This window comes from Dipodomys ordii, unplaced genomic scaffold (genome assembly GCF_000151885.1).
Source record: "Dipodomys ordii isolate 6190 unplaced genomic scaffold, Dord_2.0 Scaffold12, whole genome shotgun sequence".
NCBI classification, from domain to species: domain Eukaryota; kingdom Metazoa; phylum Chordata; class Mammalia; order Rodentia; family Heteromyidae; genus Dipodomys; species Dipodomys ordii.
The window spans coordinates 3,608,191-3,632,788 of record NW_012267228.1 but is presented as its reverse complement, the minus strand read 5'-3'; the positions used below and the strand labels follow the sequence as shown (position 1 = coordinate 3,632,788).

General features: G+C 45.7%; 1 protein-coding gene across 4 annotated transcripts in view; it reads left to right on the top strand.

Moving 5' to 3' along the window:
* The first annotated feature begins 5,513 nt into the window (after positions 1–5,513).
* The window catches only part of Mtmr14 (myotubularin related protein 14), a 50,894-nt gene continuing 31,809 nt past the window's right edge, over positions 5,514–24,598 (top strand). For 3 of the 4 annotated variants that reach the window (XM_013010517.1, XM_013010515.1, XM_013010518.1), the window contains exons 1-5: positions 5,514–5,815; positions 8,826–8,974; positions 15,641–15,749; positions 23,654–23,729; positions 24,044–24,104. In XM_013010517.1, coding sequence (XP_012865971.1) covers positions 5,660–5,815; positions 8,826–8,974; positions 15,641–15,749; positions 23,654–23,729; positions 24,044–24,104 — 551 coding nt within the window. In that variant the 5' untranslated portion in view covers positions 5,514–5,659. The remainder of the gene's footprint in view (positions 5,816–8,825; positions 8,975–15,640; positions 15,750–23,653; positions 23,730–24,043; positions 24,105–24,598) is intronic. The other variant, XM_013010516.1, reaches the window with a different exon arrangement.

Genomic DNA, 24,598 nt, shown 5'->3' with positions numbered 1-24,598 from the left:
ACCAGATGAGTGGGAGTTCTTTGTTTCCTAAGTCCTGTTGGTTGTGTCGTATCACCTAAAATTTTGGATTTAGCATCCACTTATCAGGGAGACCATGTACCGTTTATCTCTTCACTCTTGGCTTGCCTCGCTCCACATGATTCCTTCTAGCTCCATCCATTTTATGGAGGTGATTTTATAATTTGGCGTCACTCGTCACATGGACGAAGTAAGTGCATTTTATTGCATGTACTCTGTATATAAACAAAACTGCTTTTGGCTGGGTACAGTGGTACATGCCTGTAGTCCTAGCTACTTGGGAGGTTGAGGCAGGAGATTGTATAGTCTAGAAGTTCAAGGCCAGTCAAGGTAACAGTAAAAATATCAAAAAGAACAAAAGTTTAAAAGAGTAAAATTGGGAAGGTGACTCAGTGGTAGAGCGCTTGCTTTGCATGCATGAGGCCCTGGGTTCGATTCCTCAGCACCACATAAGCAAAAAGAAAAAAAGCCAGAAGTGGCGCTGTGGCTCAAGTGGTAGAGCGCTAGCCTTAAGCTGAAGAGCTAAGGGACAGCGCCCAGGCCCAGAGTTCAGGCCCCAGGACTGGACCCCCCAAAAAAAGAAAGAAGAGTAAAATTGATCGATAGATTGTTTGATTGAGTGTGTGTGTGTGTGTGTGTGTGTGTGTGTGTGTGTTAGTCTGGGACTTGAACTCAGGGCTTGAGCTCTCTCCCTGAGCTTTTAAACTCAAGGCTAGCATTTTGCCTACCATTTGAGCCACAGCTCCACTTCTAACTTTTGGGTGGATAATTGGAGATAAGGTTTTCAAGAACTTCGTTGCCCAGGTTGGCTTTGAACTACGATCCTCAGATCTCAGTTTCCTGAGTAGCCAGGATGACACTTATAAGCTGCTGCATGCTACTAAAATTGATTTTTAAAGTACACCACAGGGGATGGGAAGGTGGCTTAGGGGTAGAGTGCTTGCCTAGCACAAACGAAGCCCTGGGTTCCATTCCTCAGTACCACATACACAGAAAGAGCTGGAAGTGACACTGGCTCAAGAAGTAGAGTGCTACTCTTGAGCAAAAGAAGCTCAGGAACAGTGCCCAAGCCTTGAGTTCAAGCCCCAGAATTGGCAAAAAAAAAAAAAGAAAAAAGAAAAAAAAAAGAGCACCATAAGGTATCATTACATTCCCACAGAGCTGCTTTAACTAAAACTTCCCACAATAGAAAGGACACAGAGCCCCTGGAATGCTCATAGTTGCAGAGAAATTATTTATTTATTAATTTGGACAGACATGGGGCTTGAACTCAGGTCTGGGTGCTGTCCCTGAGCTCTTTCGCTCAACATTAGCCCTCTACCACTTGAGCCACAGTGCCATTTCAGATTTTTTCTGAGTAGCTAATTGGAGATAAGAGTCTCACAGCCAGCATGGGTGGCTCTTGCTAGTAATCCTAGCTACTCAGGAGGCTGAGATCTGAGGATCATAGTTTGCAGCCAGCCTAGGCAGAAAAGTCTCTGTGAGACTCTTATCTACAATTAACCTCTCAAAAACTGGAAGTGATGCTGTGGCTCAAGTGGTAGAGCACAAGCCTTGAGCACAAAGAGGCTCAAGGACAGGCCCTGAGTTCAAACCCCACAACCACCACCACCAACAATGAAAGTCTCATGGATTTTCCTGCCCAGGCTACAAGCGTAAGCCACCAGTGCCTAGGCTGTAAAATTATATTTATACTGATCCTGTCAATTCTACCTAGATATATGCATATATGCCTGAGAAATGTCTGTGTAGACTTGCCAAAAAATCTACTGAATAATTCAAAGTTGCACTATTTTAATAGCATAAAATGGAAATATATATACAATATATTTATTTCCATATATATTATGGATATATATATATATATATATATATATATATATATGATTTATTCAATGGAAAACAACAAGAATGAAGAACCACTATTCTACTATGCAGAAACAGACAGTATAAGTTGAGAGGAAATGGCCAAACACAATAAAACACACATTGTCATTCCATTTGACTGGAGTTTAAAACCAGGCAGAAGCTGGGGTCCGTGGCTCACTTCTATAATCCTAGCTACTCAGGAATCTGAGATCTGAGGATCACGATTCAAAGCCAGCCTGGGCAGGAAACTCTGTGAGACTCTTATCTCCAATAAACCACTCAGAAAACCAGAAGTAGCACTGTGGCTCTAGTAGTAGAGCGCTTGCCTTGAGCTGAAGAGCTGAGGGACAGCGCCCAGGCCCAGAGTTCAAGTCCCACAACGGACAGACTGACAAAATAAATAAATAAATAAAAATAACAGGCAGAGCTAACCTCTAAAGTTAAAAGTCAAGAGAGTACTCTCCTGGTTAGGAGGTGGTTAGTGACAGAATTGGCGGGTGTTTCCATTTGTATATTTTGGCCTCTTGTGAATCTTGTAAGAAAATGAGGTCTTACTGTTTGGGTTTGTTGTTGTTTGGGTGTGAATTTTGTGTTGCTTCCTTAAAGCTAGGGTCTCACACTCTCCATCTTCCTGTCTCATCCTCTGTGGTGTGTGAGGTTATAGATGTGTAGATGTGCTACTATGCCTGCCAGTAGATGAGTATTTTAATTAGGATCAAAATGACTATGATTTGACAACACTACACTTTGAGCTTTACATTTCCTGAAACTTAGCCAACTGGTTGGCTGATAGTCATGATGTTTTTTGTTTGAGACCATGGTCTCACTAAGTAGCCCAGGCTGGCCTCTCAAATGCTAAGATTACAGGTGTGAACAACCATACCACTTTATTTATTTATGTTTGTCTTTTTTTATGCCAGTGGGGCTTGAACTTGGGGCCTGTGTGATGTCTCTTAGCTTTTTCTGCTTAAGGCTGGTTCTCTACTTCCACTTCCATATTTTGGTGGCTAATAAGAGTCTCAGGGACTTTTTTGTTTGGTCTGGATTTGCACTGAAATCCTCAGATCTCAGTCTCTTGAGTAGCTAGAATCACAGGGGTGAGCCATCAGCACCAGCCCATAGTGACCTCTGACAACCAACTGATAGCTAAATGGACCATGGCACATACAACAGTTGATGTCCTAGATCTTCATCTCCACAAACTAACATTTTTGAGACAGTATGCCTCATTGTACTGCAAATCCCAGTGATGTCAGACTGCCAATGGAGACATCTCAACTCTGCAAGTAATCTCTAAGAAAAGGCATTCAAGCACTCTTATGGGTCTGGCCCCACCCCCTTCAGCAATGTTCAGGTTTTAGAGAAGTGATTGGATCTTCAGGGCTCTGACCTCCATATCAATGGATGTACCAGTGATGGGTTCATCATTTGATGGGCATTTGGGAGGTGATGGTCCAGTTGAATGGGGTGGGTAATTTGGGACATTCCCTTGGGAGCTATGTCTTGTCCTCTCCCTGGCTTCCATGAACAGCTTTGCTCTGCCATGAGTTCCTCATCATGATGTTCTGCCTCATCAACACCCCAAAGCCACAGAGCCCAGTGACCCTGCAACTGTGGGTCAGGATAAACATGTCCTCCTTTGACCTGACTTTCCCACAGCAATTAAAAGGTAACACGGACACAGATGCCCTGTCCTAGTGAGGCAAAGCCATTAATGCATTGCTCTCAACTGATGACAACCCAGACCTTGAAGAGACAGGTGTCTGGACCCTTTGAGCAATTTCTTCTGCACACATAGTCTTTGATTCTTCATTAGTACTGTTGGCTCAAGTAATTTTCTTTTGTCTGTCATTCAAGAAACAGGGTCATTCCAGAACTATCTTTGTCTCGTGGTTTATAATTTGACTAAAGAACTGGTATTGGGGAACTGAGACATTCTGGCTGGTCCAGTGTAACCAGCATGTGTTGGCTTCAAGGGTGCTGAGATATATATATATAGTACCTCAATAAAATGTTCATCAAAAGTACAAAGTAATTTCAACTGTCTGAGAAAAATGCAACACAGATTGGTTATGAGGATCATATGTGATGGATTGTCTCCTGCTTTATTCCCCTAGGTCAAGCAAAGCACCAGGTACTTGCTCACCTGCTTGCCCTCAGACAAGCCATTTGGACCTGGGCTCAGCTGAAATTCCCCTCACTCCAGGTGGAGCATTCCACTGTAGGCTTGGTCAAGGACACTGCCCTGAGCCCCCAAGAGACCATAGCCCATATATATATGTATATATATATATATTTTTTTGCCGGTCATGGGGCCTGAACTTTGGGTCTGGGCGCTGTCCCTCAAGTCTTCAGCTCAAGGCTAGTGCTCTACCACTGAAGCCACAGCGCCAATTTCGGCTTTTTCTGTTTATGTGGTGCTGAGGAATCGAACCCAGGGCCTCATACTTGCAAAGCATGCACTCTACCGCTGAGCTACCTTCCCAGCCCCATATTTTTATTTTCTGCTTCCTTGGTAAGCCCTATACAGCCCACCCCAAAATCTAGTCCCTTGCACAACCTCCACACCCGCGGGAAGCCCTATGTCCCTCCCTGGCAATGAACAATCCTAGCCATTGCTGAAGGGGTCTGGCCTGTTCCTTTTTTGTTCTCCTCCATTTTCCTAACACCATTAAGGAACAGTATCGATCTTGTTGTTAGGGTTGTTAAACGGCCTTGTGAACATGTACTCCCTCCCCCTTTTTCCTTTTCGCCCTGGTCCTGGAATGTGAACTCAGGACCTTGCCCTCTTATTTGTTTTTTCTTCAAGGCTGGCACTCCACCATTTAAGGAACATTGAATATTTTGCTGGTTAACTGGAAAGAAGAGTGCCATAGGCATCTTCTACTCTTCTGGCTGTGAACCAGGATCTTCAGACCTCAGCCTCCTCAGTAGCTAGGATTAGAGGTGTGAGCCATCAGGCGCCTGGCTTTTTAAAATTTTTAATTTATTATTATTATTATTAGCTAATCTGCTAGAGGCAAATACTTAAGCATTCACAGATGACATAATGTGGTGGATGGGGTTTGATTTAAAATAATTCCTGGGCTGGGCAGGCTCGATTAAACAGGAGCGATGGGCCTGTGTTGCTTGAGCCCGTAAGTACATACCCGAGGGACCATTAAACTATCATCTCCACTTCTGTAGGTGTTTAACATAGTCTGCCAAAATGGAAAGCGAGTAAGGCTATTAAAAAGAAAAAGAGAGCAGAGTTGGTGGGGTGATGCGCTGCGTGGTCGGGAGCCCTGGAAAAGAGCTTTACGCAATGCTGTCTTAATATTATTTATTACGGTTAATTTGGCTGCTAGCCCTGTCGGTTCCCTCCTCTCTCCGTAATGGTTTATCCCACTCTCCCGGGTTCTTCGCCACGGTTCCGTTCCTACTAGCTCCCAGGCTGCCCTCCCCCGCCGGCAGCCCCAATGGTTTAGCCCGGCTTCCCCAGGGGAAACCCCGAAGGGCGGAGCGCCGGCCTCTGCCAGGGGCGGCGTTCCCCTCCGCGAGTCCACTTGGATCGCTCCGCGTCAGGGGAGGGTCGGTCTTCGTGGGCAGGGCGCGATTCCTGGGCTCTGATTGGCTACATCCGAAGTAAACATCCGGCGAGTTGGGGCGGGGCCGGAAGTGGGAGAAGAAGGCGGCGGCTGGGGCGGTTTTGGGAGCTTCCCGAGTCGGAGTCGGTGCCGCCGCGTGCCATGGGCTGGGCTGAGGCGCCTTGAGGGGCCGCGGGGGCTGGGCCATGGCCGGCGCTAGGGCCGCCGCCGCCGCCTCGGCGGGGACCTCTGCCTCCTCGGGCAGCCCGCCGCCGCCGGAGCCGGGGCTGGGGGAGCTGCTGGAGGAGTTCTCCCGGACGCCGTACCGGGCTAAGGACGGCGGCGGGACGGGCGGCTCCAAGGTGAGTCCCGAAGGGGGACCGCGGGCACCCCCGCCGGGCCGGGGTCCGGAGGACGGGAGCTGGTGGGAGCGCCCTGCGGAGGACGAGCGCGCAGGGGCTTGCTCCCGGGTCGGGGCCCCCAGAGGACGCGTGGGGCTCCGGACCCGTGAAACGAGGGCCGAGGAAGGAATTGCCCCTGGGGTTTGCCAGCAGGGTCCGAGCCGAGGGCTGAGGTGCCAAGGCCGGAGAGGAGAGCGGGAGGGAGATAGTATCCCGCCCAGCCTGCCGAGAGGTGGTGTCGGGACAAAACACCCCCAATCTTAAGTGAAAATAGGCTGGGGGTGCCCCCAGGTTAGAGGTCAGGTTGAGGGGGCCAAGGGTAGCGGGGCAGTTCGGAGTCGGACGAACCCGAGCGTGTCGCCTCCTTATAAGGGCCCAGCATGACTTCGGCCCAGCCCTCCCCTTCCTCCACCTCGTAGGAAGACAGTTCACACACACACACACACACACACACACACACACACACACACTCGGCCTCCACGTTCCTTCATCCGAGGTTCTCAACACACACACACTCACACACACACACACACACACACACACACTCGGCCTCCACGTTCCTTCATCCGAGGTTCTCAGTTCCTCTTTTCCCTCCCACTCCCTTGGGGTTTCCTCGGGGCATCTATAATCACCAGACCTGGCCGCTTCCGGCCTAAGAAAACCCACCTAAGTGCCGGCTGGTGGTGAAATGGGAATCTCACTGATCCTTTCACCTCTCCTTCCCACGTGGGTTTGGCAACTTCCATCAGATCAGCTTTCCAGTGCGACTGTCTTCCATCCTCGGCCTCAAAGCACTCGATTTGGCTGGGACATACTGTAGGTGGCATCTGCAAGTCTTTGAAGTAACTCAAGGAAGGAAGACCTCAGTAAGAAAGGGGCTCTCTTTCCAAATAACCAAGTGTTTTTCAGAGCATCAACTGGGTTACTTGTTAAGAGTAACCTAGAATTGGCGCTTTTTTGGACTGTACTCTGGCATTTATTCTGAGGTTTTTAGTTGGCTAAGCAAGTACTCTGCCTTATACTCCAGTCCTTTTGGCTTTAATTTTTTTTTATCTAGAAGGTAGTTGGGATTACAGACAGGTATGTACCAACTTGACTAGCTTTAGAATTTGCATTTTTTAAGCAGGCTTGATAATTATGTACCCTGAGGAAGCCATTATGAATTATTTCCTTCCTGAGGGTTTTTTGTGGACCCCTTTTGCATCTTACCCCTGAAAATTACAGTTGTCATGTTATACTTGACAGTAACCCCAAGCTAGCCTTAGTGTCTCTTTGGGATTCTTGAGCTCATTCAAAGTTGTTTTTTGTTTGTTTGTCACATATGGGGCTTGAACTCAGGGCCTGGCTGCTGTCCCTGAGTTCTTTTGCTCAAGGCTAGTGCTCTACCACTTTGAGCCACAGCTCCATTTCCAGTTTTCTGGTGGTTTATTGGAGAGAATAATCTCACTGTCTTTGAACCTCCATCCTCAGATTTCAACCTCTTGAGTAGCTAGGATTACAATTCACCTGGCTGTTTTTTCTTTTATTGGCAATAGTGGGGTTTTAGGGTCTCAAGCTTGCTAGACTGTGGTGATGCTGTGGAGCCAGACCTCCAGCCCTGTTTTGACTGGTTATTTCCAGGATAGAGGTCTTGCCTCACACCTGGACCCATTCTGAGTTTCAGTCTGACTAACATTCCTATCATTGGTGGAACCACAGGCATGCCCCACTACATTCGCTGATAGGTTGAGATGGGGTTGTGCTGACTTCTATCTGGGCTGACCTTGAACCATAATCTTCCCATCCTCAACCTAGCCAAGTAACTAGAGTTACATGTGTGAGCCATTGATACCCACTAGGTGGTTTGATTTTGAGACAACAAGGTCTGTGTCCTGATGCCATACTGATATCCTGATTCCAAGTTGATCTTGAACATGGGGTCCTCCTGCCTCAGCCTCCTGTGCTGGGATTATAGGTGTATACCACCACTCCCGGCTTTCTTACAAAGTTCTTCTGATGTTAAGCAGATGGTGTGTAAGGAGGCAGTTTTTACTGATAACACTGACAAGAGTCTCAAGGTACTAGATAGGTTCAGGGAGGTAAGGAATGCCTGCTGTCCAAGGAACATGATGGATTATTGCCAGTTATACTAGCTTAGAGTAAGAGTAAGGGTTTGTTTTTGGTTTTGTTTTGAGACAGTGTCTCACTGATTAGCCCTGGCTGTCCTCAAACTCATGATGCTCCTCCTGCCTCAGCCTCCCAAGTGCTGGGAGGACAGCAAGATTTCTTACATTTTATGGGTCATCCACTCATTTGAAGTTAATGAAAGCTATACTCCAGCTGGGTGCCAGTGGGTCACACCTGTAATCCTTGCTACTTAGGAGGCTGAGAGCTGAGTGTCAAAGCAGACAAATCCAAGAGATTTAAAAAAAAAAATCTCCAATTAACCAGCCAAAAGCTGGAAGTGTAGGTGAGACTTGAGTGGTAGAGTGACAGCCTTGAGTGAAAATGCCAAGTAATAGCATGAGGCCCTGAGATAAAGCCCTAATACTGGCACAAAAAAAAAAAAAAAAACTGAACACAGCATGACATACAATATGGAGGCAATTCAGGATCCTTCCTGAAGCATTTCACGTGTGGTGTAATTAACACAAGGGGCCTGTGACCCAGATTCATGTCTCTTCACAGCATTGAGTAATAATAGTCAATTCCAGTGACCTCTCTAGATCCGGTGCTGCTTAATTCTCAAATTCAGAACTCAGGAATCTTCCTGTTGTTGGTCGTGGGGCCTGAACTCTGTCCCCCATCTCTAGCTCAAGGCTAGCACTCCTACCACTTGAGCCACAGCGCCACTTCTTACTTTTTCTGCTTATGTGGTGCTGAGGAATCAAACCTAGGGCCTCATGCACACAAGGCAAGCACTCTACCACTGAGCCACCTTCCCAGCCCTGAACTCAGGAATCTTTATATTCACTTCTTCTCCTCTGTACAGGTTGAGCGCATTGAGAAAAGATGTCTAGAACTGTTTGGCCAAGACTACTGTTTCAGCGTGATTCCAAATGTGAATGGGGATATCTGCGGCCACTACCCCCGGCACATCGTATTCCTGGAGTATGAATGTTCTGAGAAGGAGAAAGACACGTGAGCATCATGTGACTGGGGCCCAGGCGCTCACCTGCAGCTGGGCAGGGTAGACTCACTTTCCCCGGGTGCTAACAGGGTTTGATGAGTTGGGACGGCAAGGTGGCATGACATTCATAGAATGAGGTTAGGAAGTCACAGCCTGGGATTATTTTACCCCTACTCTTCAGTTCATTGTTGTAAGACAGCTGTCACCACCTTTCACCTCTCTGTACAGCCTCAGTGGCTTTTGGGTTTGGTTTTTGTTTTTTTTTTGTGAGTGTATGTGTCAAGACAGACAAGAGCATTTATCATATAGCCCTTAGCCCCCTAACATCTAAAATTTGAGTTTACTTCCTGGCTGTCCCATTTTCTGGCTGAGCAAGTTATTTAACCTCTTTGTCCTCAGTTTTCTCATCTATAATTCCCTGCCTCATCTTAATTAATGCCTATAATGACTAGTTAAAACTCTAGAAAAGGTGGCTCGTTCAGTCCCTACTGATAAATGGTGCTGATACATGCTGACATGTTTGTTGTAAGAATTAGAAATAAGAGCTACCTTTTTATTTTATGCCTACGTGGCCTGAGTGTTTTCATGTAGGTAACAGTTCTTACCAGAGCAGACACTTAAGCGCCTGATGCACGAGGTAGCCCCTAAGTAGTAAATGGACAACTGATCAAATGAAACACTGAGGCTCCAGAGTTGTTATTTTTCCTAGTGTATGTGTGTATTTGTTTTTGAGACAAGGTCTTGGCTATGTAACCACCAGGCTAGCCTCAAAATACCTCAGCCTCTCTAGGAGGCTGGGATTTCAGGGTTGCATCAAGACATTTAGCAACAAGACCCCATCTCAAAACTTGGCAGTTCAAGCAATGTAGCAACAAGACTATCTCAAAAAGAAAAAGAGAAAAAGGAGGGGGGGATAAGGAGGAGAGGGAGGGGGAGAAAGAGGGAGAGAGAGAGAAAGGAAAGGAAGAAACAGCAAAAAGAGAAGAGAAGAGAAGCTGGGTGTGGTGGTGTTGCATGTCTGTAATTCCAGCACTTAGGAGGTGGAAGCAGAATTGGAAGTTCCAGGCCAGTCTCGGCTACAGAGTGATTATAGACAAGTATCACCTCGATTTAGAGTAGGGTCATGATCATCAGGCCAAGTATTTGAGGATTGTGTGTGGGTGTTACTGGTTTTGAGCACTCACTAGGGTTATAGATTCTCTGGTAATTCTCCTGGGTCTTCAGAACCAGAATTTCCAGAATCTAATTTCTTAGATCTCCCTAGCTCGTCTAAGCAGCTGCATGTCACTGGGATCCAGAGAAGACTTATGACCAGAGGAACAACCTAACTAACTCAGAAGGATTAGAGGGAAAAGCCTTAGTTTCCTCATCTGAAGGGTGGACATGTCTATAAAAATGCCTTGTGATGGGCTGAGAAGGTGGCTCAGTGGTAGAGTGCTTGCCTTGCATGCTCGAGGCCCTGGGTTCGATTCCTCAGCACCACATAAGCAAAAAGAAAAAAGCCGGAAGTGGTGCTGTGGCTCAAGTGGTAGAGCGCTAGCCTTGAGCTGAAGAGCTGAGCGACAGCACCCAGGCCCAGAGTTCAGGCCCCACGACCGGACCCAAGGAAAAAAAAAAAATGTCTTGTGAGCTGGGCGCCAGTGACTTACTCCTGTAAACTTAGCTACTGAAGCGGCTGAGATCCGAGGATCATGATTCAAAGCCAGCCTGGGCAGTAAAGTCCCCATGAGACTCTTATCTCCAATTAACCACTCAAAAACCAGAAGTAGAGCTGTGGCTCAAAGTGGTAGAGTTCTAGCCTTGAGCAAAAGAGCTCTCAGGGACCATGTGTAGGCCCTGAGTTCAAGCCCCATGACTTACTAAATAAAAATTCCTTGTGAGGTCATGCTGGGGTTCCCTAAAAATGGATGAATTAAAGATTCTGTGGAGGGAGTGGAGGCATACATTAGTTAATAGAGCACTAGCCAGTGAGCAAAATCGTCAGGTACCAAGTTCAAGCCCCTGTCTTGGTCCACCCAACTTAAAACAGATTCTATGAAGATCCTAGAAATTGTATCACATCCTGGGGGTTTCTAAGCTCCTCCTGCTAGTTTGGTAAATTTGCTTTCTCCAGTCCTGTGACCTACAGGGCTTTGAGCAAGATTTGTTTTTGTTCTCCTTTTGCATTCTCATCAGTGCTGGCCAAGGGGTGGCTGGTGGTTTCATCTGTGTCCAGATGGCATTCTCAACTTTGTGATTGAGTCATTGGGGGAATCTCTTCTGCATGGTGTAGCTCAGTGTCTCTGAAGTAGGGCCGAATTGTTTTCTAACAAGCTCCCAGCTAATGCCAGAATACCTTTTAGTAGTACATGGAAAGTGAAGATTGGGCCTCAACGAATCTTTTCCTGAAAGGAAACATTTTCATTGCTAATCAGGTCTAGCCATTAAAGAGAAGGAAACTAATGTTTACTGATTGCTTACTGACTGGCAAGTGTTAACATTTCGCACACCAGCTAAGTTGTGTAACCAGCCCTGCAGTGAAGAAGACAAAATTACCCCCATCCTATGGAGAATGAAGTTGAAGCCCAGAGAAGCAACTTGCCCCTGTTAAGGTCACCAGATTTGGGGCAGTGGTGTTAAAAGCCAAGTTTCCTGATTCTTTAACCAGCTTCCCCACTCCCCCTCCCAACCTTGTCCAGCAGGGCTTCACTGTCCAGGCTAGGACCACTGTAATATGTCACTCTAGGGAGTTATTGGAGGGTTGTGTTTTTTTGCTTTTGTTGGTTTGGTTTTTGCAAGCTGAGGAATGAAACCAGGGCCTTTGGCATGGTAGGCAAATGCTCCTCCATTGAGATATATCCTTGCTTTTTTATTACTTCTTTTTGCTGTGCCCAGGTTGGCCTGGAACTCTGAGTCCTCCCTCTGTCTTCTGAGTGCTGATTACAGCCAGCTTTTTTGGGGTGGGGAGAAGGGGGCATTGAGGTCTCATTGCTAAGTTGCTAGTGCCTTGTACTTAGTCCTTCCTCAGCCTCCCAAAATACTTGACATCTGGGCCTGGCTCTGGAACTGGTTTTTAACTTTTCATGTCTTTCAGGGCCTTGAAGTGGTACAGAACTGATTTCGCATAGGCCATGCCCATTTGTTTTAGGAAAAGAGAGCTTGTTTCCTCCTTCCTCCCTCTTTCTCCCTTCCCTCCTGTCCCTCCCCTCCCCTCCTTTCTTTCCAAAGGTCTGAGACTGGGAGTCATACCTGACACTTTTCACTTATTGGCTAGTGCCATGCTTCCAACCCCAGAAAGGAGAGTTTGGATACACTTGAATGAGAACAAAATCAGTTGTTTGCTTCTTTATATATTTGGCTCTGGTTTTACTATGTCACTAACCAGACATGGTTAAACACAGTAGAACTAAATTCAGGAAGTGCTTTGGGCTAGTTAACAAACCTCCATAGGTAAGCCTTTCATGTCTAGGATTCGAAGCCTAGACAGATTGCCCTCAACAGCTGAGATACATTAGTCACCAACGTTTCACTGAGCTGCTGCTGGGTCACCTCAGGAACAGTGAGAAGTTGTGTAGATGAAGTCCTTAGCTTTAAAAGTCTGCTGGGAGGGGCTGGGAAGTTGGCTCAGTGGTAGAGCGCTTGCCTTGCATGCCTGAGGCCCTGGGTTCGATTCCTCAGCACCACATAAGAAAAAAGCCGGAAGTGGCGCTGTAGCTCAAGTAGTAGAGCGCTAGCCTTGAGCTGAAGAGCTGAGGGATAGCACCCAGGCCCAGAGTTCAGGCCCCAGGACCGGACCAAAAAAAAAAAGTCTGCTGGGAGACAGAGACCAGTAAATAAGCAACTAATAGTCCAAAAAAAACTAGAGTTAGGCAAGTAGAGGTTAGGTGCTTGGGGGATGTTGACTAAAGCCGTGGCCTTATTGGCTGTTCACAAGTTTAGAATCTCCTCTGGCCTGCTGACTTTTTTGTGTGTGTGACTTTGAGCTAGTACGTTCCTAACTTGGTTTGTCTATAAGAGGCTGATGTGGATATAAGCCTTGCTTTGTGTCTCATACCTTTTTTTTTTTTTTTAAATTTAAAATTGAGTCTTGCTCCGCTGCTCAAACTGGCCCCAGTATTCCTGCTTTAGTCTTCCTAGTAGCTGGGAGTAAAGGCATATACCCACCACTATGCCTGAATTTCTCATATCTGTTAAATAATAATAACAGCAGTATTTATCTCAGCAAGTTTTGAGGAACAAGCAGCCTAGCTAATCTTAGAAGCTTCCTGATAGAAGTTATGTTACAGGGGCTGGGAAGGTGGCTCAGTGGTAGAGCGCTTGCCTTGCATGCATGAGGCCCTGGGTTCGATTCCTCAGCACCACATAAGCAAAAAAGAAAAAAGACAGAAGTGGCGCTGTGGCTCAAGTGGTAGAATGCTAGCCTTGAGCTGAAGAGCTGAGGGACAGCACCCAGGCCCAGAGTTCAGGTCCCACAACTAGACCAAAAAAAAAAAAAAGAAGTTACGTTACATTATTTAACGTATTATTTAAAAATAATTTTTGTTTGTTTATAAATGCTGCCCATGAAAAATAAAATTCAGTTAGTTGATTTAATAAAATACATAATGGGGCTGAGAAAGTGGCTCCGTGGTAAAGTGCTTTCCTTGCATGCAGGATGCCCTCGGTTCTATTTCTCAGCACCACATAAGCAGAAAAAAGCCACAAGTGGTGCTGTGGCTCAAGTGCTGGAGCACTAGCCTTGAGCACAGCACCACTTCCGGTTTTCTGGTGGTTTATTGGAGATAGGAGTCTCATGGTCTCTCCTGCCCGGGCTGGCTTTGAACCGCGATCCTCAGATCTCAGCCTCCTGAGTAGCTAGGATTACAGGCGTGAGCCACCAGCGCCCGGCTTCAAAGAAAATTTTGCTACCTGAAAACATCTTGCTATAAATTTTAGTGTCTATTTGCAGACATAAATATATAAGCCTACATTCAAAAATGAGTCTCATGTGCCAGACACACAGCTGTCTACTTATCTCTGCAATAAAAAATTGTAAGGATAAATGGTAATAAAAACTAAAAAATAAAATAAAAATAGGTACTAGTTAGAAAACAGAGGTAGAAATTGTTGGGATTTTTTTTTTTGTGGGGAGGGGCAGTTCTAAGGCTTCAACTCAGGGCCTGGGCATTGTCACTGAACTCTTGTGCTCAAGGCTAGCACTCAACCACTTGAGCCACAGCTCCATTTTCGGCTTTTTGGTGGTTAATTAGAGATAAGAGTCCTGTCGACTTTTCCTGCCTGGTGTGTCTTCAAATGGAGATCCTCAGAACTCATCACCTGAGTAGCTGGGATTTTAGGTAAAGAGCCATCACGCCCAGCCTGAAACTCAGCTCTTTTAAGGAGAGAACATTAGTGTCTTGCTCTACTCTTAATGGCTAGTTACTTGCACCACTGGGAAAATTTTCCACTCAAACTTATCTGCTTCTTGTTTCTCTTACTGCCAGTAGCTCTAACTGGCAGGGTGAGGCTTTTGCTAAAGGCTGGTTGGTGAATTTCTGAGTATGACCTTTCTTTTAGGGAAATGTGATTTGGTGTGGGTGGGGATTGCTGGAGCTCATTTCTAACCTAACTCTAGGAGTTCCCCTTTCGAACCCAGTGTACCCACTTCTGCACCACTCAGTCACTGATAGCTTCTGTTTCTTCTCCTTGACCCCAGTTCCCTGCCCTGTGACTGTTTGGACTGTTAAAGGTTAGGGTTAGGATGTCTTAGAACAATGTGTACCATGACCATGTCATCACATTCCCTAAAGAAATCCCAGAAGTTGCCCTGTGGTTTCCAGACGGTTCAGGGGACACTAGATCTTACTCTGAAAATAAAATGTTGACCACTGTCAACAACCAATGTTCAACTTCCTGTGTGTAGTTCTGCCTCTTATTTACCAGTGTCTTTATCTGAGTTCATTTTTAAAAAATCACAGATCCCATAAATATTCTGAAGCCAGAATTCTGTTTTAAGTGGGTGCGTGTGTGCACATGCTTGAACACAGGTAGTGGGACTTGAACTGAGGGCCTCCTGCTCTTGCTCAGCTTTTTTAGTCATGGCTGGTACTCTTAACACTTGAGCCACAACTTAGATTTTAATACTTAACATATTTTTCTTTTCTTGAAAACTTTAATGTACCAGTGCTCTGAAATTTAGGAATTAATAGTATTCATTAAATTTCCAGTAAGTATTTTTTTGTTACTGTTTGTTTTATAACAATAGTGGCACTTGAATTCAGGATCTCGAGCTCTTGTTTGTTTTTATTGCTCAAGGCTTATGTGCTCTAGCACTTGAGTCACACCTCCACTTCTTCCCAGTGAGTATTCTTTTTGTTGTTGTTGTTGTAGTTGTTGTTGATTGTAGGGCTTGAACTTATGGCCTGGGTGCTGACCCTGAGCTCTTTTGCTCAAGGCCTAGTGTTCTACCACTGAGACACAGCGTTAATTGGAGATAATAGTCTCATGGGGACTTTTCTGCCCAGGCTGGCTTCAAACTGCAATTCTCAGATCTCAGCTTCCTAAGTAGCTAAGATGACAAGCGTGAATCACTAGCACCCAGCCCAGTGGATATTCTTACATATGTTTTCAGACCTTGTTTGAATCTGTGGACAAACACACATAAATAGGTGGAGTTCCCCCTGGAAAGCCATACTGACCTGCTCTTGCCTGTGTGTTAGGTTTCAGAGTACCGTGCAGGTGAGCAAGCTGCAAGACCTCATCCACCGCAGCAAGATGGCCAGGTGCAGAGGACGGTTTGTTTGCCCAGTGATCCTGTTCAAAGGCAAGGTAAGGGCCTCCCTGTAGCCTCAAGCTCCAACTCCCGTTATGCGTTCGTGCACAATATAGAGTCTTTTAGTTCTCTACTAGCCAAAGATCAGTGGCTGCTTCCTGGGTTTCTAGAGTGGTGGGAAACAAGCCATAGAAAACAGATTTGAAGATGGTTTCAGGGCAGTAGGGGCAATTCATACCAGGGTACCCCATTGCTAGTTCAGATCCTAGTTCTAGTTACTTCCTACCTGAACATGGCCTCAGTTCACTGAAGAATAAAGTGGAAGAAGTGTATCTATATCAAAGCTTACAAAATCAAATATTTTTTCATTCTTTTTTTTTGGGGGAGGGGGTCATGGGGCTTGAACTCTGGGCCTGGGTGGTGTCCCTGAGCTCTTCAACCACCATCCCAGCCTCTATTTTTTCATTCTTTTCATCATTAAGTATTTACTGAACATACATTATATTCTAGGCTGTTTCAGACCTCAAGAAATAGCAGCATTTGAGGCAGACAAAAGGCTTCCCCGGGTTTGATTCTTCAGCACCACACAAACAGAAAACGCTAGAAGTGGTGCTGTGGCTCAAGTGGTAGAGCGCTAGCCTTGAGCATAGGAAGCTCAGGGACAGCACCCAAGCCCTGAGTTCAAGCCCCAGGACTGGGGGGAAAAAAATCCTTCCCCTAGTGAAGCTTATTATTTTAGTATAATTACTATAGAGTTAATTCCCCAATATGACTTAAGTGATATTGCTTTAAAAGGAAACATAGGTTCAGGGTAGCTGAATAACTTGCCTAAGCTTACTTAAACATAGAAAACAGAGCTTGGATTTGAGCTAAGTGTGGTGTTCTGTAATCCCAGCACTTGGGAAACTGAGGTAGGAGTATTGTGAATTCTAGGTTAGCCTGGGCTACATAGCAAGACCCTCCTCAAAAAAAAAAAAGAAGAAGAAGAAAGCGCTGATATATGAAGCTCTCTAATACCATGTTGCAGTCCACACAAGGCCGCAGTGTGGACTGATGTCCTAACTAATCATTTGCAGAAAGCCGGACATGGCTTGAGAGTAACTGGAGAGCAAGCATGATGCGGATGGACAGTACAGGAGAACACAGAAGTGTTAGGGAGAGGTACCAGGAGGCCTCTACAGACAGTGAGCTTTGTGCATGTCATTGCAGACCATGGAGGAGGCTAAATGCTTCCAGGGTGTTAGATTTGCCATGAAAGCCCTTGTGATTTTTGAGTAGTGAAGTCCAGGAGGGAGATGAGCAGTAAGGTAGCCTGCTGAGCAGGTGTCCGAGTACTCTGCAGCCTACAGTTGCAGTCACCCAGCATGGGTGGTAAAGGACTGAGGAGAAGAGAGGCTGAATATTGGCTTAGTCCCTGGTGTGTCTTTGTAAAGGAGAAGGACAATCAGGAAAGACAAGGTGGGAAAGGAGACTGTTGAAGGCTTTTTTGGGTAGATACTATTTGGCAAAAGTATGTTGAGATAGTGAAACCAGATTAAAAATATACAGGTAAAGTATACACATATCCAAGTGCTCGGCCTAGAGATAGTTTGCTCACAGATCTTTATTTTACAGGAACCAAAGCTGAGTTGGAAAGAGATAGAATACCTTGTCTTCAAAATTATATAGCTAGAGATGGAAAGGGGTTCACGCAAGTATGTCTGTTCCACTTCACTCTCTCAACCTTTCTGCTAAACTAAACTATACAAACTCTTTTGACTAGAAGTGTTAATAAACGGAGTATGTACTCACTGAGACAAAAAAAAAAAGTATGTTGAAATGCTAGGTCCCAAATCCTTCCTCTTCACATTTAGTGAAGTTTTTCAGTTAACAATTTACAGAGTGCTGCTCTGGTAGAGCACAGTGCTTATCTTTAGAAATCACACGAGAAATACTAGTGTTTTCCCCAGGGTGGTTCACAGATCAGCAGTTCAAGGATGGAGTTGTGGAAAATATTCCCTGTCAAATAGGAACAAGAAGTTACATTTTATTTATTTATATATGTATGTACGTATTTATTTTGTCAGCCATGGGGCTTGAACTCTGGGCCTGAGCTCTGTCCTTCAGCTCTTCAGCTCAAGGCTAGCGCTCTACCACTTGAGCCATAGCACCACTTCCGGTTTTCTGGTGGTTTATTGGAGAGAAGAGTCTCATGGACTTTCCTGCCCAGGCTGGCTTTTGAACCTCAATCCTCAGATCTCAGTATCTAGGATTACAGGCATGAGCCACCAATGCCCAGCTTAAGAAATTACATTTTAAACTTAACCTTCCGTCCAGATTCACAAAAGTGTATCAATGTGTGTATGTTGACAAGGATCAGACTCTGAGGAGTCCTGTAGCAGTCCTTTGTCTGGAGACTGTGAGTAAGGAACTTCGTGACTACATTTGGGAAATACCACATTAAGCAACTCCAGATTCTTGGGTCTTAGTCCAGAAGAAAAGCTTAGACAGGCCCGTGAGGAAAGAGCCCAGGGCCAACAAACTGCAGAGGGATGGCTTTGAGGTTCTTCGAGGGAACTTGCTGTGGTGGATTGGCTTCACTATGAATTCTGCTGCCTGCTCCCTTTGCATCTTAGCTTATCCCTCTTAGCTTTCCGAATCAATGTCCACACATGGAACACCTGCTGCACTTGTCTGTTCCCTTTGATGTAATTGCTGTGGGGACAGAGGGCTTGCTTATGACCATCCTCCTGGTGAGCAGACTGGGCAGCATGAGAGTTCCTGCTCCATGGGAAGACACTACTCTGGAGTAAGCAGTAGGAATCCCTAGTCTAGGTGGAGATTCACAAGACTGTCATTGGAATTTGAGTAGTGAGTATGGCATTCAGAGGGAGTTTGGAGAGGACACACTGTACTCCATTGAAAAGATTTATGCTGTGAACTGGTGACCAGATCCTCAGATGTGTGGCTCACAGCAGCACTTGTCCCATATGCCAGGGTGGCAGTGTTCCTACCAACACTATTTCAGTGCTGCTTTCTTCTAGACTAGGGAAGGGAGGAAGTTTTGCTCAGAAATGCCTGTGTCAGCCGGGCGTCGGTGGCTCACACCTGTAATCCTAGCGCTAACTCAGGAGGCTGAGATCTGAGGATCGCGGTTCAAAACCAGCCCTGGCAGGAAAGTCCGTGAGACTCTTCTCTCCAATAAACCACCAGAAAACCAGAAGTGGCACTGTAGCTCAAGTGGTAGAGCGCTCTCCTTGAGCTGAAAAGCTGAGGGACAGCGTCCAAGCCCAGAGTTGAAGCCCCACGACCGACAAAGAAAAAAGAAAAGAAAATGCCTGTGTCCTGTACCTTCCCAAACTCACTTCAGTATGGGTAATGCAACAGGAAGTAAATGTCTGAATTTATCTCTTTTCAGTTAAAGCTGTGACAGTCAAAGTTTTTTTGTTTTTTTTTTTGGTCCGGTCATGGGGCCTGAACTCTGGGTCTGGGCGCTGTCCCTCAGTTCTTCAGCTCAAGGCTAGCGCTCTACCACTTGAGCCATAGCACCACTTCCGGCTTTTTTCTTTTTGCTTATGTGGTGCTGAGGAATCAAACCCAGGGCCTCAGGCATGCAAGGCAAGCACTCTACCACTAAGCCACCTTTCCAGCCCCCAGTCAAAGTTTTATATTAAAAAATGTTAAAAACAATTTACTTTGAGATAAGAATATCTTTTTTTTTTTTTTCTTGTCCTGAGGCTTGAACTCAGGGCCTGGGTACTGTCCCTGAGCTACTCTATACTCAAGGTTAGTATTCAACCACATGAGCCACAGGGCCACTTCCAGCTTTGTCAGTTTATGTGGTACTGAGGAATTGAGACCAGGGCTTCATGCATGCTAGGTAAGCACTCTATAACTAAGCCACATTCCCAGCCCTACGTCTCCTTTTATACAAAGAAAATTTAGCATCCTACTTGATATATGCTAAAATACATGTCGAACCAGGTATAGGGTGCACACCTGTTATTCTACTCAGTAATTAGGCAGGAAGATCAAAAGTTTCAGGCCAGTCTGAGCTATATACTAAGACCATGTAAAAAAAAAGGAGGGGGAGGGGAAAGCCAGGCACCTGTGGCTCATGACTGTAATCCTAGCTGCTTATTAGCAGGCTGTGATATGAAGGATTGTGATTCAAAAACCAGACCAGGCAGAGAAGTTTCTGAAACACTGTCTCTTAAAATAAACTCAGCAAAAAAGGACTAGAAGCATGGCTCAAGAGGTAGGACACCAGTCAAGGAAGCAGGCTGAGCACTGTGAGCCCCTAAGTTAAAAAACAAAAACAAGAGGAAAGGCTGGTGATGTGGCTCAAGCTGTAGAACCCTTCTTTAGCAAAGGGAAGACACTATTTCAGTCCCTGGTACCACCAACTCTTTATCTTCCCCCAATTCTTTCTGCCTGTTGTCTCATATAGACAAGTAAAATACATACCAGGTTTTGAAGACTATAATATGCACATGCACACAAACACAGTTGGTTTCTTGGAGGATTGGGGACATAGTTGAGACTATGTAGCCCAGGCCTGCCAAGAACTTCTTTGTAGCTTAGGATGCCCTTGAATTAATTATTCTCCTGCTTCAGTCTGCCAAGTCCTGGGATCACAGGTGTGTTCCACCACACCCATTTAAATACTGATTTTTAAAGTAATTACATATTGGTCATATTTTGAATGTTAAGTAAAATTTTGAGTGTTGGAATTAGGTAAAATATTTCATTAAAAAAACTGAGGCACCAATAGCTCATGCCTATAATCTTAGCTACTCAGGAGGCTGAGATCTAGGGATCACATTTAGAGCTAACCCAGGTAGAAAAATCCGTAAGAGTCCTTCTCTATTTAACCAGATAGGAGGTGATAGGAGGTATGGCTCAAGTGATAGAAGCAAGCTAAGGTGAGAGGCCCTGAGTTCAAGCCCTAGCTTCGGCAAAAAAAATGAGTAATAAATCAGTTAAAATGTATAGTACTAAAGGGTAAAATATACTCCTATACCATTTCTCTTCGTGTTTCTTTGTAGCCTTTGGTGTCACATAGACACTAGAAAGGTTTGAACTCAGGGCCTATACTCACAACGGCTTATGCTCAGCCGTTGTGCCATGGCCCTCAACCCTGTATGTGTCTTTTAAACAGTTGAAATATGGGACAGTTCATCTTTGTTTCCTCCTTTAAGAGATAGAAATCAGATCAGTAACTTTTGTTTACTTATTGTCCTCCTCCTTTAGTGAGTTCTAGGGATTGGACTCTGGGCTTTGCACCTGCTAAACATGTGCTTTCCCACTGAGCTACGCCCCGCCCCCCACCAGTCCACTTGTATTCTTTGTGCCAAGTTGGCCACTAGATTGGCAGATACTGCCAAGTGCTGTTCCACATGTGCAATTTAAACCATTCAGAATAAGCTAACAGGAGACCATTTGGAGTGAACCTTGCTAAGCTATAGAAGCAATGAATTATACTGTGGAGCCCCAAGGCTGAAGAATAGGTGTTGAGAGTTACCGTAGGTGATGGGGTGAGCTCTTTTGCCAGGCCTTGTCTGGGATTTTCTTGAAAAGTTTGCCAGGCCTTGTCTGGGATTTTCTTGAAAAGTTTTGTCTTCTACTTGGGAACTTGGTCACTCATTCTTGTTTATTCAGCTATAATTTTTTTCTAGTTTATCAAGATTCTGGGTTTAATCCCCAGCAGTGAAAACAATCCCACAGCAATACTGACTATATTTCCTTGATAATATCTTTTTTTTAAAGAGGAGTACTTTGGTTTGAACTTAGGACTTCATGATTTCTATGCAGGTGCTCTATCCCTAAGCCAGGCCACCAACCCTTTATTGCATTGTTTTGTTGAGATTTTTCGTTTTGGTGCAGTACTGGGACTTAAGCTCAGGGCCTTGTGCTTTAGCTTGAATTTTTCACTCACAGCTGGTATTCTGTCATTTGAGCCACACCTCCAGCCTCGCTTTTTTGCTGGTTTATTAGAGATAGAGACTTGTGAACTTTTTATTTTTTATTTTTTTTTGCCAGTCCTGGGGTTTGAACTCAGGACCTGGGCACTGTCCCTGAGCTGCTTTTTGCTCAAGGCTAGAGCTCTACCATAAGCCACAGTGTCACTTGTGGTTTTTTCTGTTTTTGTGGTACTGAGGAATCGAACCCAGGTCTTCATGCATGCTAGGCACGCACTCTACCGCTGAGCCACATTCCTCGCTTTCTTGTGGACTTTTCTACCAGACTGGCTTCAAACTGAAATCTTCAGATCTCATTCTCCAGAGCAGCTAGAATTATAGGTGTTAGCCACTGGGTGTCCACCAAGTGTCACTGGTTATTTTTGAGACAAGCTCTTGCTTTCTGCCTGGTCCCGCACCTGGGCTGCAACCCTCCTATTTATACTTGATGCAGCAGAGTATACATTGCCACATCCCACTTCTTTTGGAGTGCAGCCTGAAAGCTTTTTTGCTTGGGCTGGCCTGGAACCATGATTCTCCTAATCTCAGTATTCTGTGTGACAGGCATGGCCACTATGCCCAGCTAATGGTTGGGGAGAACCTCATAAGCTTTTTGCCCAGGCTTGCCTTAAACTTGCTCCTCCTGCTCTCAGCTTCCCAAGTTGGTAGCATTATAGTCGAAGCTACTGTGCCTAGCTGCTCACTCCTTTTTAAAAAAATCCAAAATACAGCCAGACACTGTGGCTCACACCTAAAATCCTAACTACTCAGGAGCCTGATCTAAGGATCAGGAATCCAGCCCAGCCCTGGCAGGAAAGCCCATGAGACTCTTATCTCCAATTAATTAATCACTAAAAATGCTGCAAATGGAGCTGTGGCTCAAGTGGTAGAGTGCTAGCCTTGAGCAAGAAACCTCAGGGACAGCACCTAGACCCTGAGTTCAAGCCCCAGGACTGGCACCAAAAAAATAAATAGCTCCCTTAATTGTTCCCTTTACCAGACACTTGTCACTCACGCTTCAATCCTAGCTACTCAGGAGGCCGAGATACAAGAATGGTGGTTTTAGCCATGCGCCAGTGGCTCACGCATGTAATCCTAGCTACACAAGAGGCTGAGATCTGAGGATCCTGGTTCAAAGCCAGCCCAGGCAGGAAAGTCCGTGAGACTCTTATCTCCAATAAACCACTAGAAATGGTGCTATGGCTCAAGCGGTAGAGCTCTGGCCTTGAGCTGAAGATCACAGGGACAGTGCTCAAGCCCAGAATTCAAGCCTCACCATCGACAAAAAAAAAAAGAATTGTGGTTTGAAAGGAGGAGGTAACAATGCTCGATAGGAAATGTACTCATTACCTTACTCATGTAACTATAATCCCTCTGTACAGTATTTCTACAATAAAAAAAAATATTTAAAAAAAAAGAATTGTGGTTTGAAGCCAGTTCAGGCTAAAAAGTCTGAGAGACTTACCTCTACTTAATCAGCAAAAATACCAGAAGTGGAGATGTGACTCAGGTATTAAGAGTGCCAGCCTTGAGCCAGAAGCTGAGTGAGAGCACAAGGCAAGCCCCAGTACCAGCAAAAAAAAAAGTGCTTCCTTCTAAGCTAAAAAGTTGCCACATGGGCTTTGTAGCAAATTCCAGCTTCTTGATTGTTTTTATTTCCTTCATGTCTCTGGGCTAGTTTTCCTTTTCTCCATCTGTCAGCTGGCAGTGATGCCCCACCTTCCTCATGCCTTGTGAGGTTGTGCTGTTTTGTCAGTACCATGCCCAACATGTGGTACCCATGTGCCACCACAAGTTTTGTCCATTACTTTTAGTAACAAATGTTTCAGATTTGGGGGAGAGACTCTGGATAAAGGTGGATTAAGGTTTAGACATCCGTTAGACTGGGCTGTGATAGCATCTACCTATGCCAATAAGACTTGGAAGTGCACTAAGACCAAAGCTTCAGTAGCACCAGGTGTTCTTTAGCTCTGCATGCTTCAGAAAACTGCCTGACGCTGAAAACGCTGTTTGTCTTCCAGCATATTTGCAGGTCGGCCACGCTGGCTGGATGGGGGGAGCTGTATGGACGCTCTGGCTACAACTATTTTTTCTCAGGTGAATATTGAGCAACTTTCTCTGGGACTAAGAATGAGAACCTGGTCATGGAGTAAAGCCCACGCCACAGTTGTATAGGTGGAGGGTGCAGGCAGCCGGTGTGGGATCAGGGCATTCCTTTCAACAGGAACCAGGAGACAAGAATTCCCTCGAGAAGGAACTCAAGAGGACTGCCCTACTTATGGCCTATAATCCTGAAGGATACATGAGGCGTGTCCCTGGGAGTGGTTGCTGGGATGGTGGCCCTGGTGGAATCTTCTAGTTGAATCTCCTGATGGCTGCCCTCAGTGCTGATAGACTGGTTTCTCTGGCAGGGGGTGTAGATGATGCCTGGGCTGATGTGGAGGACGTCACTGAGGAGGACTACACTCTCCGGTCAGTGCTGGGCTGCTGTGGGCAAGGGTTGGGTTGGGGATGGTATGTGCCAATAGCAGCTTAATGCATCCTGGTAGTATGATATCTCACAGTGCAGGTGAGTGGATTGGCTCTTTATACCTATCTCCCAAGTCTATCCCCAGGAAATAGTGTGCAGAATAGTGGCCTTATCCCAACACTGATTGGTGAATACCTGAGCAGTCTGCAGGCAGAAGGAAAGCACAGCAGGACCTCAGGATCCTAAAGGTCCAAGACAGTTCCCTAATGGCTGCATTCACTTTTTTGGGGGGGGGGAGGAGAGAGTCCGGTCCAGTCATGGGGCCTGAACTCTGGGCCTGGGTGCTGTCCCTCAGCTCTTCAGCTCAAGGCTAGCGCTCTACCACTTGAGCCACAGTGCTACTTCCAGCTTTTTTCTTTTTGCTTATGTGGTGCTGAGGAATCGAACCCAGGGCCTCATGCATGCAAGGCAAGCGCTCTACCACTGAGCCACCTTC